General features: G+C 45.0%; 1 protein-coding gene across 1 annotated transcript; it reads right to left on the reverse strand.

The window, feature by feature from the left end:
- Window positions 1-2,392: 2,392 nt before the first annotated feature.
- LOC109736018 (uncharacterized) lies at window positions 2,393-3,345 on the reverse strand. Its single transcript, XM_020295232.3, has one exon. It carries the CDS (start codon window positions 3,288-3,290, stop codon window positions 2,724-2,726), a length of 567 nt encoding a protein of 188 aa, XP_020150821.1. The 5' UTR covers window positions 3,291-3,345; the 3' UTR covers window positions 2,393-2,723.
- Window positions 3,346-16,925: the final 13,580 nt, after the last annotated feature.

Raw genomic sequence — 16,925 nt, forward strand, 5'->3', positions numbered from 1 at the left:
TAGTAAGGTATCCGGTTGTGGATACAAAAATTTGAGGTGCGACCGTTCATGGACATATCCGGATGCGTCCGCGAACGTTTAGGGAGCTGGATTAGCTAGGTCCGGCTGTAGACGCGGCTATCTCTCGATGGATTGGTGCGTTCTGTTTGCTTCCTCCTTTGATGTTTCCTTTTTGTTTGTGGTGTTGTTTGCTCGCCGGTGCCGGTCGATTGGACTCTGGGATTATAGGATATGGGCTGCAGCGGTGGATGCTTCATGTGTAGTATCTTCATTCATGTGTTGCTCTTTTTGCGATCCACTCGGGTTTGGATTAGACGGTTTCTGCCTGATTGGCTGTGGTGCTGTGGATAGCTGTGGATCAGTGGGGTGATGGTTATTTTTGTGGGTTTTTTACATGATGTACTGTTGTTTTATTCTTGTTGTAGGTTTGGTTGAGGTGTTTGCTAATTTTATACATTCTTTTCCGCTGGCGGTGCCTTTATGTAGTTTAGTAATGTGTGGATAGATTGTCGTCGGCCGGTATGCGTTGTTCCTCTTGGTTAGGAGTGACTATGATTTCCCCTTTGCCGTAGGTTGTTTCCGTTAGCCTTGGTGTTTTTGTTGCGCAGCCTCCTTGTTGTTGGATGGTTCTCCTGATGTGTCTACTGATTGCAATGTTCAGGCTGAGACGTGTGTGGACATTGAGTTTTGATTTGATGAATTTTGCGACAATTTCAGGTTACCATTGCTCCTACGCTCCCAACCATGATATTGTTTGACGTGCAAATTTAATTGGTTTATACCTACCTGTGAAACTAGGATATTCTTTTAGCTGATCCCATTGTACTCTGAAACTAAACATTATTTACCTTATTTAAACAGACGGTAATATATAAGAAGTTCCCTCTAATATATTTTTTGCAAAGTTTGATTTAAAAAAATTCTATATGCACTACGTTATGATACTGAGGGAACAGTATTTATTACTGTCTTCTTTGCTGGAAGAATTAGCATCTGCTATTTTGATTTAGCTATGGAATAACACATGCGAGTTTACTACTGCCTGTGTCACATAATATAAGATTGTTTTGCTAGCTAAAACAGCCTGCAAAACGATCTTATAATGTGAGACGGAGGGAGTATACTATTAGTAGCTGATGTGTACCACGTAATAGGAGGAATCTGAATCCAGCACACGCACGTTGCCGGCCAGCCTGCTTGAAACAAACAAGCGCAGCAGGATGTTTCTCTTTGAGAAGATCCTGTCAAGAAAATCAAATCTGCTCGCTGTCTTTTGGTTGGTATACGCGGTTACGCGCCAACGAACGTAGAGAGCATGTAGAGTGGGAACATGCCAAGACGGATTCATCAGGCATGCACTCCAATCATAAGAGGAGCAGCCATTCGTGCAAATGCAATGCATGGCCTGTTCGCCGCAGCCTAAACCCGTAGGCCGTAGCGACGTGTGATCGGCTTGGGCGACGACGCTGCCCGAGTTGACCTTGAAACGTAGCACACCATGATTACCTTACCGACGCTCGGGTTTACACTCCCATGCAACATGCGCGGGCATTAAGTTGGGCTCACCGAGTACGTACGCAGATGTATAGTGTCGCTTTTCATCTGATGCCAGACTTCACCCAAATACTCCTGCACGGGACTTCATGCCCACAGCCACAGGTACGCAATGGTCGGCATGCGCCTGGCCACCGTACCGCTGAAAATCCTAGGGCCAAAGCAGCATGCGCCGCTATCACCAGCTATATCCACACGCGAACCGAGCTGCGAAGAGAATACAGGGCAAGAGGGCTCTGCCGCACTCGCATCAACATTACTCTGTTATAAGATCGGACACACACAGTTAATGTTGCGTGCTACAGCTCGGTGATTCCGTCTAAGGGGGTGCTTGGTTCAGAAGTCCTATGACTTTTTCTAGTCCCAGAGACTAATAAAAAAACTCTCTAGTAGAGTCTTTTTTAGTCCCTGTAGAAAAAGTCCCTCCCGTTTGGTTCCTAGGGATTTTTTAAGGACTTTTTCTAGTCTCTGGAACTAAAAAGTCCCTGAACCAAACACCCCCTAAGACTAGCCACAGTGGGACTAACTTCAGCGGTAACTTCAAGTCCAACTCAGCAAATTTGTCTATGTGGCAATGAGTTAATGAAGAGAGAGGTAGTTCTAGTAACTTAGCTAGTTACTGTAACATCACACATATCAAGGCAAGATGAAACTATAGCATAATAAATGAAGTGTTGCATGTTACTACACATATGTTACTTCCCACTATAGAGGTACTAACATAGAGTAGTAACATGTACTACTCTATGTTACTACCCATCGTGGCTAGTCTAATTGCAGGTTTCCAACATGTCTGACCTAGAGAAGCGTAGAAACCACACCAAAAAAAGTGTGCATGTTTGGGCAAAATGTGGGGACCTCCGGGATTTATATTCACATTTCGTTGTCTCTCGAGACTTGAGACCACAAACTCGACTAAACCGACCAAAATTTTGCTCCTACAAATTACAGACTCTATCTAATCAACCTCCCCATCGGCCATCGCCCGCAAGTGCAAACAAACACCGCCCATCCAATCAAAATCCCATAGCTGGCGTCACCTTCCTTTGCTCTGTTTCCGGAATCGTCGGAGCCCCTCCATATTCCATTTTTTCCATATTCGAGCGGTCTTGCATGGGAACTCGGAGATCGATCCATCCGCGACGGCGACGCCATTGTGTTGTGTTGGTTCACTCGCACTCGGGAATGGCGGTCAGATCAGGTGCAAAGCGCTGCATCCTCCCGGCACTCTTCGCGCGCGCCACCGGCCGCCTCTTCGCCGCCAGCGCCGGCACGGTCTTGTAGGCAAGGGTCCCGTCCACCTCCGGCGGCGGGGCGAACACGAGCGGCGAAACAGAGCCGGCGCGCCTCCTCCGCCCGCCGCTGCCGGAGGCGTTGGCGTTGGCCTTGCTGACGAGCGCCGCGGACGCCCTGACGGCGAGCGCGGCGAGGTCCTCGCGCCGTAGCCCGTTCTTACGGGCCTCGGCGGGGAGCACGAAGTAGATCTGCCCCGGGCGGAGCTCCTCGGCCCCGGCCACGGCGGCCACGGGGCCCTCGAACCCCATCGCGTCGGCGTCGCACAAGAACCAGCCGGCGTCCCCAGCCACCGAGTTGTCATCGAGCGCCTCTGCCGCTGTGGCCGGGCGCGGGTACTCCCGCAGCTCCCCGGTTGGCAGCAGTACCATAGCCGTGGAGGCAGGCTGCCCGTCTGCCCGCACCGCCGCCGCCGCGCCGCCGCTAGACATGCAGAGCCCCATTTTATACTAGGTTTGTGGTGATCTTTGTGATGTTGTTGTGTGAGCTTGAGCTTTGAGACGGCGATGGAAGAGGAGGTTTGGGAGGGCCAGTTATATATAGGAGGAGGAAAGGCAGGGGCAGGGGAATGGGGAACATGACAGACTGGCGTTTGGCTGGGGCCAGGGCAGCGTGCATGCGTAGACTCGGCACGGATATTTTAATCCTTTCTCACTTATCTATTGCTTTCTCTCCTTTCCCCAAACGTTCTACCACTAGTTTGGGAGTCGAAGCTGCGTTTACGTGGTGAGTACGTACGTACCCAATAGCCAGACGGCGCAACCGCACTAGGAGACTATCCATAGTGGGATTAATATAGAGGATAAGAGCAACTCCGACGCAGCGATCCAAAACGTCCGCCTGCATTCGCTTAGGTCGGTGTGGATAAAAATGGGGTCAAACGCGCCGATTCAAACTTAAAACGCGTCCGCTTCGCGTCCGTGCAGATGCATTTGCGGCCAAAATACGTCGGCATGGACGCAAAGCGGACGCCTCGCGTGCCTTTTCGGCGTCCGCCGTGTCCCCACGTGGCGGTCATCCAACCACCCACGGTTAGTTTGGTCAGCTTAATTTATGACCATGGGCCCACGCGTCAGCGGTGGCGGTCGGCCTTTTTTAAGCCGAGCATGCCGGGGAGGCGTCCTCATCCGCTTCCAGAAAGCCCCCGTCCCCATCTCGCGACCCACTGGTCCTAGGTCGGCGGCAACCCTAGCCACTGCACAATGGGGTTCTTCTCCGGCAACGGCAACAGCAAAGCCAAGGACAAGGCCCCCGCCTCCCACCGCCTCCGCCGGCGTCTCCTCGCAGGCCGAGACAGCGCGTGACGTGCCAGTGCACCAGGCGGAGTGGCACTGGCAGCAGCACGTCCCTCTCCCCTACCCGACGTCACCCTGCCGCACGACTGACATTTGGATCCCAAGAGGATCCCAGTGCCAGCGGCACCGCGGTCGGCAAGGGCGCACGTGGAGGAGGTGCAGCGTTGGCGGGCGCTGCTGACACCAGAGCGGCGCAGCGACTCTGCCTACGACGCCGACTCGCCCTATTGGGCGCATTGGTTCGCCTTCGAGCACGAGGAGGCCAGGCGGTGCGGCGTCCGCGAAGTCGCCCGTAGCTTGCCGCCGCCGCCCATCGTCGTTCGCGACGACGACCGGGAGGCGGAGGCCGCCTACCAGGCGGCCATGGCGGCTGTCCTCCGGGAGAGCGAGGAGGACGAGCGGTGCAGGGCGGTGTACGAGGAGGAGGAGGAGGCGGCATACCAGGCGGCCAAGGCGCTGTCCGTGGCTGGCAACTGCGTCGTGCCAACGGTGCCCCTCCCCCCCGTCCCCAATCAAGGCCGAGCCAGAGGCGACCCCTGTCGAGCGCTACTCCTGGACCGGAGTAGTGCGCGAGTGGGTGAGCGCCCTGCCGATCTGGTACCGGGCGACGGAGGCGCGGGAGGCGGCGTACCTCGAGCAATGGCGCCAGCGACGGCTGGCCGAGGAGCGCCGCGACGGCGAGTACCTCGAGCAGCTCAAGCATGACGTCGAGGAGGAACAGCTCGAGCGCGACGCCGAGGAGGAGCAGCGCGAGGCGGAGGAGGATGAGGCGCGAGGCCCAGGCTGCGGCGGCACAGCCTGCGACCGACATTGCCGTCACTTGGAACACGACGTTCCCCTAGGCCGGCCCTGCGCCCATGCTCATCGACCTCACCGGCCCCGACATCGACGACGAGGATGCCTAAGGCAGCGCGCCGCCTCGTAGTTTACTTTTTTTTAATGTTAATTAATATAAATGTGGACGCGTCGCCGGCCTTCGTGGCCGGCTTTAATGTTTAATTAATGTTTGTTTGTTTTTTCAAAATGTTTGTATTCTTTTTTTCGTGCGTCGTCAAAATGGGTTGGGCCAGCATTGGGCACATGCGCCGATCGAAACGCGGAAGCGTATGTGGATGTCCGCCGAGCCGACCAAAACGGACAAAAAGCGGATAAAATCGCCATTCGTTTTGATTGGCGCGTTGAAGTTGCTCTAACATCACACTTATATAGACAAAATACTCTCTCAATTCTTAAATATAAGTCCTTTTAGAGATTTTACTATAAAGACTACATTTAGATATATACAAACACCTTTTAGAGTATAGGTTCACTCATTTGCTCCGTATGTAGTCTCTAGTGAAATCTCTAAAAGGATTTATATTTAGAAACGAAGAGAGTAGATGAGAGGTCAAGTAATTAATGATGAAAAAGAGATATGTAGTAACATAGCTAGTTACTCATTTTATGAGTAACATCACATATACAAGACAAGATAAGTCTACTACCTAATACTAGTAAATTTTTCGTGCTTTGCACATCATTTAAATATGTGTGCAGAGTTCAATTCATGGATACATTCTTGCTCCCTTCAAACATGGTACCTTCACATGTAAAGCTTGATCGAGTTCATCATGTAGCCATTCTGTTTTGTATATATGTTGCCCGAAAAAAGGGGTTCAGTCCTGTATATAAAGCTTTACATGCTTAGTATTAGTATCTCGTACTACACTCAGCTTACTTTTTAACTTCTTGAAAACTTACAACTTCTCCCTGACGTGATTAGTTCGTGCGTTGCGGACGCTCTGCCAGTGTGTACCTTGACCAGTTACATGCATTAATGGATAACCTTAGGCAAGTGAAATTTTCCTACATTGGTATATAAGTGATGGTTCTAGAAATTAGTAGTATGTTCACTGGTACTGTAGCTGCGAATCCCACAATTTTGAGCCCTCCGATTGACTCTATTAACGGCTCACATTGTGTTTTGGTTTTGAGATCCAAACATTTAAAACTCGTACACTATAGAGCAGTATAGATAAATGAAGAGTACATGACACCACATGTATATTGCTCATCACTATAAAGATAGTAACATAGACTAGTAACATATGCATGTTACTAGTCTAAGTTACTCCCCAATGTCAGTAGTTGAAGGCCTTTCTTCCCGGTGCTCACAATGAACAGGGGCTAAGTGTGTCACATAGATAAAAAAGCTGATGGGACAAAGATTTTGGAGATGGGAGAGTATTTATAGTAATCTAGAAAGAAACACATGAACTTATGCAAAATGTCTATCAAGCAATGCATGAAGAAGTTTTGTTGCTAAATAATTAAATTGTTTAATGGGCTATAACTCCGCTTACATGGTACCTTGCCTATGTGAAGGAAAGAGACAAGAAGAAAGTGAAGCAGTGAGCTCTAAGAGCATGGCTAATTGTATAGCGAGTTGTTGCCTATATAAAACTGTCATGTCATATATAGCCATCATTTATATTCACTCAAACAATATTGTGTGTTATAAGGTTGGCTATGACATTACTCCCTCCGTCTAGGTGTATAAGTCACCTTACGAAAACCAAAAAATCACCAAATACTTAGGGGAGGTGCATTAACTCCCACCTTGTTTCTTATTTTTTGACATATCAACCAATAAGAGATGTGGGGCGTGCATGTTTTCAGTGACTCGAGACTATCAAACACGACATGTAGTTGTTAGTTGATGGCATGCAATGCTATTAATTAGCAAATGAACATTAAGTTCTCTCTTTTTCCCTCCTTGGTCACGGTGCACAACCTAAGATGACTTAGGCCCCTCCCAATGCTCCACCTTGTACAGGTGCTAAGCCTTTCACATAGGCAAAAAATCTGATGTGGCAAGTTATTTATGAGGAGAGAAATGGGTGTGGTGACCCCAGGAAGAAACAATGCTAAGCGCGTGAACCTAGGCTAAACATTTAAATGAAGGAAGCCCACCAATACATGAAGAGTTTTAGTTGCTAAATCATTAAATGAAGCAAGCTTAGCTACCATAAGCTAAGCACCTATGCATTGGGGAGTATAGTTGCTAAGCTATTTAATGTGCTTAGCACCTCATCTAAGCACCAATGCATTGGTAGCAGCCTTATTCACCTAGACGAAGGGAGTAATAACTTTTTATATCCTCTCTCTTTCTCTTTCTTCATGTTTATTGTATTTGTCTAGAAATACGCATATAGTTAGGCTCTTGCATGAGGGCTCACTCCTTTACTATTTCACATCTCTCCTCTACATACACAAAAATGACATGTAAGCGGGCTATAAGCCCCTATTGTACTTGCTCTAATGCAAGAACATGTCTTACACGTGCTCCTAGGCAAAATCATTTAATGAGAAGATAGAGAGGAGGTAAAAAATTGTGAAATTATAGCCAACTCCGTTGTACGAGTAATTAATAATGCTAACTCTTGATGACATGATTGTCTATTATATAGCTGCTAGCTGGCTATATCAATTAACCATGCTCTGAGTAACATAACACACCCCGAGACAAGTTTATTTATATTGCAAGTAGTTAATGAGGACAGAGGTGTTTGTGTTGGGGATCGTTGCAGAAATTAAAAAAATTCTACGCATCACCAATATCAATCTATGGAGAGACTAGCAACGAGAGAGAGGGGAGTGTATCTTCATACCCTTGAAGATCGCGATGCGGAAGCGTTACAAGAACGCGGATGAAGGAGTCGTACTCGCAGCGATTCAGATCGCGGTTGATTCCGATCTAAGCGCTGAACAACGGTGCCTCCGCGTTCAACACACGTGCAGCACGGGGACGTATCCTCCTTCTTGATCCAGCAAGGGGGAAGGAGAAGTTGGGGAAGAACTCCGGCAGCACGACGGTGTGGCGGTGGAGCTTGCAGTTCTCCGGCAGGGCTTCGCCAAGCTCAACGGAGGAGGAGGCGGTGTTGGAGAGGGGGAGGGCTGCGCCTTGGATGAGGTGCTGCTGCCCTCTCTCCTCCCCTCTATTTATAGGGCGAAGGGGAAAGGGGGCCGGCCCCTCTAGATGAGATCTAGAGGGTGGCGGCGGCCAAGGGGAGGGGGCTTGCCCCCCAAGCCAAGGGGGCGCCCCCCTTAGGGTCCCCCCAACCCTAGGCGCATGGGCCCTAGGGGGGATGGCGCCCAACCCACTTAAGGGCTGGTTCCCTTCCACATACAGCCCATAGGGCCCTCCGGGGCAGGTGGACCCTCCCGATGGACCCCCGGAACCCCTTCGGTGGTCCCGATACAATACCGGCAAACCCGTGAATACTTCTGGTGACCGTATGATGACTTCCCATATATAAATATTCACCTCCGGACCATTCCGGAACTCCTCGTGACGTCTGGGATCTCATTCGAGACTCCGAACAACATTCGGTAACCACATACTATTTTCCATAACAACTCTAGCGTCACCGAACCTTAAGTGTGTAGACCCTACGGGTTCGGGAACCATGTAGACATGACCGAGACACCTCTCCGGCCAATAACCAATAGCGGGATCTGGATACCCATATTGGTTCCTACATGTTCCACGATGATCTCATCGGATGAACCACGATGTCGGAGATTCAATCAATCCCGTATGCAATTCCCTTTGTCCGTCGGTATGCTACTTGCCCGAGATTCGATCGTCGGTATCCCAATACCTTGTTCAATCTCGTTATCGGCAAGTCTCTTTACTCGTTACGTAACGCATGATCTCGTGACTAACTCCTTAGATACTCTGAGCTCATTATGATGATGCATTACCGAGTGGGCCCAGAGATACCTCTCCGTCATACGGAGTGGCAAATCCCAGTCTCGATTCGTGCCAACCTAACATACACTTTCGAAGATACTCGTAGTGCACCTTTATAGCCACCCAGTTACGTTGTGACGTTTGGCACACCCAAAGCATTCCTATAGTATCCGGGAGTTGCACAATCTCATGGTCTAAGGAAAAGATACTTGACATTAGAAAAGCTTTAGTAGACGAACTACACGCTCTTGTGCTATGCTTAGGATTGGGTCTTGTCCATCACATCATTCTCCTAATGATATGATCCCGTTATCAACGACATCCAATGTCCATGGTCAGGAAACCGTAACCATCTATTGATCAACGAGCTAGTCAACTAGAGGCTCACTAGGGACTTGTTGTGGTCTATGTATTCACTCATGTATTACGATTTCCGGATAACACAATTATAGCATGAACAATAGACAATTATCATGAACAAGGAAATATAATAATAACCACTTTATTATTGCCTCTAAGGCATATTTCGAACAGTCCCCCACTTGCACTAGAGTCAATAATCTAGTTACATTGTGATGAATCGAACACCCATAGAGTTCTGGTGCTGATCATGTTTTGCTCGTGGAAGAGGTTTAGTCAACGGATCTGCGACATTCAGATCCGTATGCACTCTACAAATATCTATGTCCCCATCTTGAATATATTCACGAATGGACTTGAAGCGTTGCTTGATATGCCCGGTCTTCCTGTGAAACCTGGGCTCCTTGGAAAGGGCAATAGCTCCAGTGTTGTCACAGAAGAGTGTCATTGGGCCCGACGCATTGGGAATAACTCCTAGGCCGGTGATGAACTCCTTCATCCAGACTGCTTCCTGTGCTGCCACTGAGGCTGCTATGTACTTCGCTTCACATGTAGATCCCGCCACGACGCTTTGCTTGCAACTGCACCAACTGACTGCCCCACCATTCAAAATGTACACGTATCCGGTTTGTGACTTGGAGTCATCCAGATCTATGTCGAAGCTAGCATCGACCTAACCCTTTACAACGAGCTCTTCGTCACCTCCATAAACGAGAAACATATCCTTAGTCCTTTTTAGGTACTTCAGAATATTCTTGACCGCTGTCCAGTGTTCCATGCCGGGATTACTTTGGTACCTCCCTACCAAACTCACGGCAAGGTTCACACAGGTCTGGTACACAACATGGCATACATAATAGACCCTATGGCTGAGGCATAGGGGACGACACTCATCTTTTCTCTATCTTCTGCCGTGGTCGGGCATTGAGCCGTGCTCAATCTCACACCTTGCAATACGGGCAAGAACCCCTTCTTGGACTGAACCATATTGAACTTCTTCAATATCTTGTCAAGGTATGTGCTTTGCGAAAGACCAATGAGGCGTCTCGCTCTATCTCTATAGATCTTGATGCCTAATATGTAAGCAACTTCTCCAACGTCCTTCATTGAAAAACACTTATTCAAGTAGGCCTTTATGCTTTCCAAAAATTCTATATCATTTCCCATCAATAGTATGTCATCCACATATAATATGAGAAATGCTACAGAGCTCCCACTCACTTTCTTGTAAACACAGGCTTCTCCATAAGTCTGTGTAAACCCAAACGCTTTGATCATCTCATCAAAGCGAATGTTCCAACTCCGAGATGCTTGCACCAGCCCATAGATTGAGCACTGGAGCTTGCATACCTTGTTAGCATTCTTAGGATCGACAAAACCTTCCGGCTGCATCATATACAATTCTTCCTTAAGGAAACCATTAAGGAATGCCGTTTTGACGTCCATTTGCCATATCTCATAATCATAGAATGCGGCAATCGCTAACATGATTCGGACGAACTTCAGCTTCGCTACGGGTGAGAAGGTCTCATCGTAGTCAACCCCTTGAACTTGTCGATAACCCTTAGCGACAAGCTGAGCCTTATAGATGGTCACATTACCATCCACGTCAGTCTTCTTCTTAAAGATATATTTATTCTCTATGGCTTGCCGATTGATACGTCCATTTTGCATCATGCTTTTATACCGATATTTATCGCATTATGGGCTGTTATTATGCGTTATGTCACAATACTTATGCCTATTCTCTCTTATTTTACAAGGTTTACATAAAGAGGGAGAATGCAGGCAGCTGGAATTCTCGGCTGGAAAGGAGAAAATATTAGAGACCTATTCTGCACAACTCCAAAAGTCCTGAAACTCCACGGAAGTTACTTTTGGAAATAATAAAAAATAGAGTGAAGAAAATACCAGAGGGGGCCCACACCCTGGCCACGAGGGTGGGGGCGCGCCCTACCCCCCTGGGCGCACCCCCTGCCTCGTGGGCCCCCTGGTGGCCCTCCGGTTCCCATCTTCTACTATATGAAGTCTTTCGTCAGAAGAAAAATCATAAGCAAGCTTTCTGGACGAGACTCCGCCGCCACGAGGCGGAACCTTGGCGGAACCAATCTAGGGCTCTCGCGGAGCTGTTCTGCCGGGGATACTTCCCTCCGGGAGGGGGAAATCATCGCCATCGTCATCACCAACGCTCCTCTCATCGGGAGGGGGCCAATCTCCATCAACATCTTCACCAGCACCATCTCCTCTCAAACCCTAGTTCATCTCTTGTATCCAATTCTTGTCTCTAAGTCTGAGATTGGTACCTGTAGGTTGCTAGTAGTGTTGATTACTCCTTGTAGTTGATGCTAGTTGGTTTATTTGGTGGAAGATCATATGTTCAGATCCATTATGCATATTAATACCCCTCTGATTATGAACATGAATATGCATTGTGAGTAGTTATGTTTGTTCCTGAGGACATGGTACAAGTCTTGCTATTAGTAGTCATCTGAATTTGGTATTCGTTCGATATTTTGATGAGATGTATGTTGTCTCTCCTCTAGTGGTGTTATGTGAACGTTGACTACATGACACTTCACCATTATTTGGGCCTAGAGGAAGGCATTGGGAAGTAATAAGTAGATGATGGGTTGCTAGAGTGACAGAAGCTTAAACCCTAGTTTATGCGTTGCTTCGTAAGGGGCTGATTTGGATCCATATGTTTCATGCTATGGTTAGGTTTACCTTAATACTTCTTTTCTAGTTGCGGATGCTTGCAATAGGAGTTAATCATAAGTGGGATGCTTGTCCAAGTAAGGACAGCACCCAAGCACCGGTCCACCCACATATCAAATTATCAAAGTACTGAACGTGATGAAAACTAGCTTGACGATAATTCCCATGTGTCCTCGGGAGCGCTTTTCTCTATATAAGAGTTTGTCCAGGCTTGTCCTTTGCTACGAAAAGGATTGGGCCACCTTGCTGCACTTTATTTACACTTGTTACTTGTTACCCGTTACAAATTATCTTATCGCAAAACTATCTGTTACCTATAATTTCAGTGCTTGCAGAGAATACCTTGCTGAAAACCGCTTATCATTTCCTTCTGCTCCTCGTTGGGTTCGACACTCTTACTTATCTAAAGGACTATGATAAATCCCCGATACTTGTGGGTCATCAAGACTCTTTTCTGGCACCGTTGCCGGGGAGTGAAGCGCCTTTGGTAGGTGGAATTTGGTAAGGAAAAATTTATATAGTGTGCTGAAATTTACTGTCACTTGTTACTATGGAAAGTAATCCTCTGAGGGGCATGTTCGGGGTATCTTCACCTCGACCAGTAGAGCAAAGAGTTGCTCCTCAACCTACTGAACCTACTAAAAATGAAAATGTCTACTTTGAAATCCCTTCGGGTATGATAGAAAAACTGCTAGCTAATCCTTTTGCAGGAGACGAAACATTACATCGTGATGAGCACCTAATCTATGTGGATGAAGTTTGTGGATTATTTAAGCTTGCAGGTATGCCCGATGATCTTATCAAGAAGAAAGTCTTCCCTTTATCTTTGAAGGGAGATGCATTGACATGGTATAGGCTATGTGATGATATGGGATCATGGAACTACAAACGATTGAAATTGGAATTTCATCAGAAGTTTTATCCTATCCATCTGGTTCATCGTGATCGTAATTATATATATAATTTTTGGCCTCGCGAAGTAGAAAGCATCGCTCAAGCTTGGGGGAGGCTTAAGTCAATGTTATATTCATGCCCCAATCATGAGCTCTCAAGAGAAATGATTATTCAAAAAAATTATGCTTGGCTTTCTGACAACAATCGCACCATGCTCGATACTTCTTGTACTGGTTCTTTTATGATGAAGACTATTGAATTAAAATGGAATTTATTGGAAAGAATTAAACGCAACTCTGAAGATTGGGACCTCGATGAAGGTAAGGAGTCAGGTATAACACCTAAGTTTGATTGTGTTAAATCTTTTATGGATACCGATGTTTTCCGTAAATTTAGCACTAAATATGGACTTGACTCTAAGATAGTAGCTTCTTTCTGTGAATCCTTTGCTACTCATGTTGATCTCCCTAAGGAGAAGTGGTTTAAATATCATCCTCCCATAGAAGTTAGCTGCACCTATTAAAGTTGAAGAAAAGACTATCACTTATAATGATCCTATTGTTCCTACTGCTTATGTTGAGAAACCACCTTTCCCTGTTAGGATAAAGGATCATGCTAAAGCTTCAACTGTGGTTCGTAAAAGCAATATTAGAACCTATACACCTCCTGAGCAAGTTAAAGTTGAACCTAATATTGCTATTGTTAAAGATCTCTTTGCTGATAATATTGATGGGCATGTTATTTATTTCTGTGTTGAGACTGCTAGAATTGCTAAACCTAGTGCTAAAGATAAACATAGAACTTTGGTAGGTATGCCTGTTATTTCTGTTAAAATAGGAGATCATTGTTATCATGGCTTATGCGACATGGGTGCTAGTGCTAGTGCAATACCTATTGACTTATACAAAGAAATTATGCATGATATTGCACCTACTGAGTTAGAAGAAATTGATGTCACAATTAAGCTTGCCAATAGAGATACTATTTCACCAATGGGAATTGTTAGAGATGTTGAAGTCTTGTGTGGGAAAACTAAATATCCTGCTGATTTTCTTGTTCTTGGTTCCCCACAAGATAGCTTTTGTCCTATTATTTTTGGTAGACCCTTCTTGAACACTGTTAATGCTAAGATAGACTGCGAAAAGGATGTTGTTACTATCGGTTTGGGTGATATGTCTCATGAGTTTAATTTTTCTAAATTTCGAAGACAACACCGTGAAGAGGAATTGCCTAGTAAGGATGAAATTATTGGTCTTGCTTCTATTGCCATACCTCCTAGTGATCCTTTAGAACAATATTTTCTAGACCATGAAAATGATATGTTTATGAATGAAAGAAGGGAAATAGATGAAGTGTTCTTTAAACAGGGACCTATTCTGAAACACAACTTGCCTGTCGAAATCCTAGGGGATCCTCCTCCACCCAAGGGTGATCCCGTGTTTGAGCTTAAACCATTGCCTGATACTCTTAAATATGCTTATCTTGATGAAAAGAAGATATATCCTGTTATTATTAGTGCTAACCTTTCAGAGAAGGAGGAAGAAAAATTATTGAAAACTCTGAAGAAGCACCGTGCTGCTATTGGATATACTCTTGATGATCTTAAGGGCATTAGTCCCACTCTATGTCAACACAAAATAAATTTGGAGAAAGATGCCAAACTAGTTATTGATCACCAATGACGGCTGAATCCTAAGATGAAAGAAGTGGTAAGAAAGGAAATACTAAAGCTCCTTGAGGCAGGTATAATCTATCCCGTTGCTGATAGTCAGTGGGTAAGTCCTGTCCATTGTGTCCCTAAGAAGGGAGGTATTACTGTCGTTCCTAATGATAAAGATGAATTGATTTTGCAAAGAATTATTACAGGTTATAGGATGGTAAATGATTTTCGCAAATTAAATAAAGCTACTAAAAAGATCATTACCCCTTATCTTTTATTGATCAAATGCTAGAAAGATTATCCAAACATACACATTTTTGCTTTCTAGATGGTTATTCTGGTTTCTCTCAAATACATGTGTCAGCTGATGATCAATCAATGACCACTTTTACTTGCCCTTTCGGTACTTTTGCTTATAGACGTATGCCTTTTGGTTTATGTAATGCACCTGCTACCTTTCAAAGATGCATGATGGCTATATTCTTTGATTTTTGTGAAAAGATTTGTGAGGTTTTCATGGACGATTTCTCCGTCTATGGATCCTCTTTTGATGATTGCTTAAGCAACCTTTATCGAGTTTTGCAGAGATGTGAAGAACCTAACCTTGTCTTGAATTGGGAAAAGTGCCACTTTATGGTTAATGAAGGTATTGTCTTGGGGCATAAAATTTCTGAAAGAGGTATTGAAGTTGATAACGCTAAAGTTGATGCTATTGAAAAGATGCCATGTCCCAAGGACATCAAAGGTATAAGAAGTTTCTTTGGTCATGCCAGTTTTTATAGGAGGTTCATTAAGGACTTCTCAAAAATTTCTCGGCCTCTGACTAATTTATTACAAAAAGATATACCATTTGTCTTTGACGATGATTGTGTAGAAGCATTTGAAATACTTAAGAAAGCATTAATCACTGCACCTATTGTTCAACCACCTCATTGGAATTTACCTTTTGAAATTATGTGTGATGCTAGTGATTATGATGTAGGTGTTGTTCTAGGGCAAAGAGTTGATAAGAAATTAAATGTTATTCAATATGCCAGTAAAACTCTAGACAATGCCCAGAGAAATTATGCCACTACTGAAAAAGAATTCTTAGCAGTTGTATTTGCTTGTGATAAGTTCAGACCTTATATTGTTGATTCTAAAGTAACTATTCACACTGATCATGCTGCTATTAAATATCTTATGGAAAAGAAAGATGCTAAACCTAGACTTATTAGATGGGTTCTCTTGCTACAAGAATTTGATTTGCATATTATTGATAGAAAGGGAGCTGAGAACCCCGTTGCAGACAACTTGTCTAGGTTAGAAAATGTTCTTGATGACCCACTACCTATTGATGATAGCTTTCCTGATGAACAACTAAATGTCATAAATGCTTCTCGTACTGCTCCATGGTATGCTGATTAGGCTAATTACATTGTTGCTAAATTTATACCACATAGTTTCACATACCAGCAAAAGAAAAAGTTTTTCTATGATTTGAGACATTACTTTTGGGATGACCCACATCTTTATAAAGAAGGAGTAGTGGTGTCATTAGACGTTGTGTACCTGAGCATGAACAGGAACAGATCTTACGCAAGTGTCACTCCGAGGCTTATGGAGGACACCACGCTGGAGATAGAACTGCACATAAGGTATTGCAATCCGGTTTTTATTGGACTACTCTCTTCAAGGATGCCCGTAAGTTTGTCTTATCTTGTGATGAATGTCAAAGAATTTTTAATATTAGTAGACGTCAAGAAATGCCTATGAATTATTCGCTTGTTATTGAACTATTTGATGTTTGGGGCTTTGATTATATGGGACCGTTTCCTGCCTCTAATGGATATACACATATTTTAGTTGTTGTTGATTACGTTACTAAGTGGGTAGAAGCTATTGCAACTAGTAGTGTTGATCATAATACCTCTATTAAGATGCTTAAAGAAGTTATTTTTCCGAGGTTTGGAGTCCCTAGATATTTAATGACTAACGGTGGTTCACATTTTATTCATGGTGCTTTTCGTAAAATGCTCGCTAAGTATGATGTTAATCATAGAATTGCATCTCCTTATCACCCACAGTCTAGTGGTCAAGTAGAATTGAGAAATAGGGAGCTTAAATTAATTTTGCAAAAGACTGTTAATATATCTAGAAAGAATTGGTCCAAGAAACTTGATGATGCATTATGGGCCTATAGAACTGCATATAAAAATCCTATGGGTATGTCTCCGTATAAAATGGTTTATGGAAAAGCATGTCACTTACCTCTCGAACTAGAACATAAGGCATATTGGGCTATTAAAGAGCACAATTATGATTTCAAACTTGCCGGTGAGAAGAGGTCATTCTATATTAGCTCACTTGATGAGTGGAGAACCCAAGCCTATGAGAATGCCAAGTTGTTTAAAGAAAAAGTTAAAAGATGGCATGACAA

This window comes from Aegilops tauschii, chromosome 2 (assembly GCF_002575655.3).
Source record: "Aegilops tauschii subsp. strangulata cultivar AL8/78 chromosome 2, Aet v6.0, whole genome shotgun sequence".
Taxonomy (NCBI): domain Eukaryota; kingdom Viridiplantae; phylum Streptophyta; class Magnoliopsida; order Poales; family Poaceae; genus Aegilops; species Aegilops tauschii.

Coding starts and splice junctions, on each gene's coding strand:
- LOC109736018 (XM_020295232.3), bottom strand. CDS start 3,290: ATGGGGCTCTGCATGTCTAGCGGCGGCGCGGCGGCGGCGGTGCGGGCA.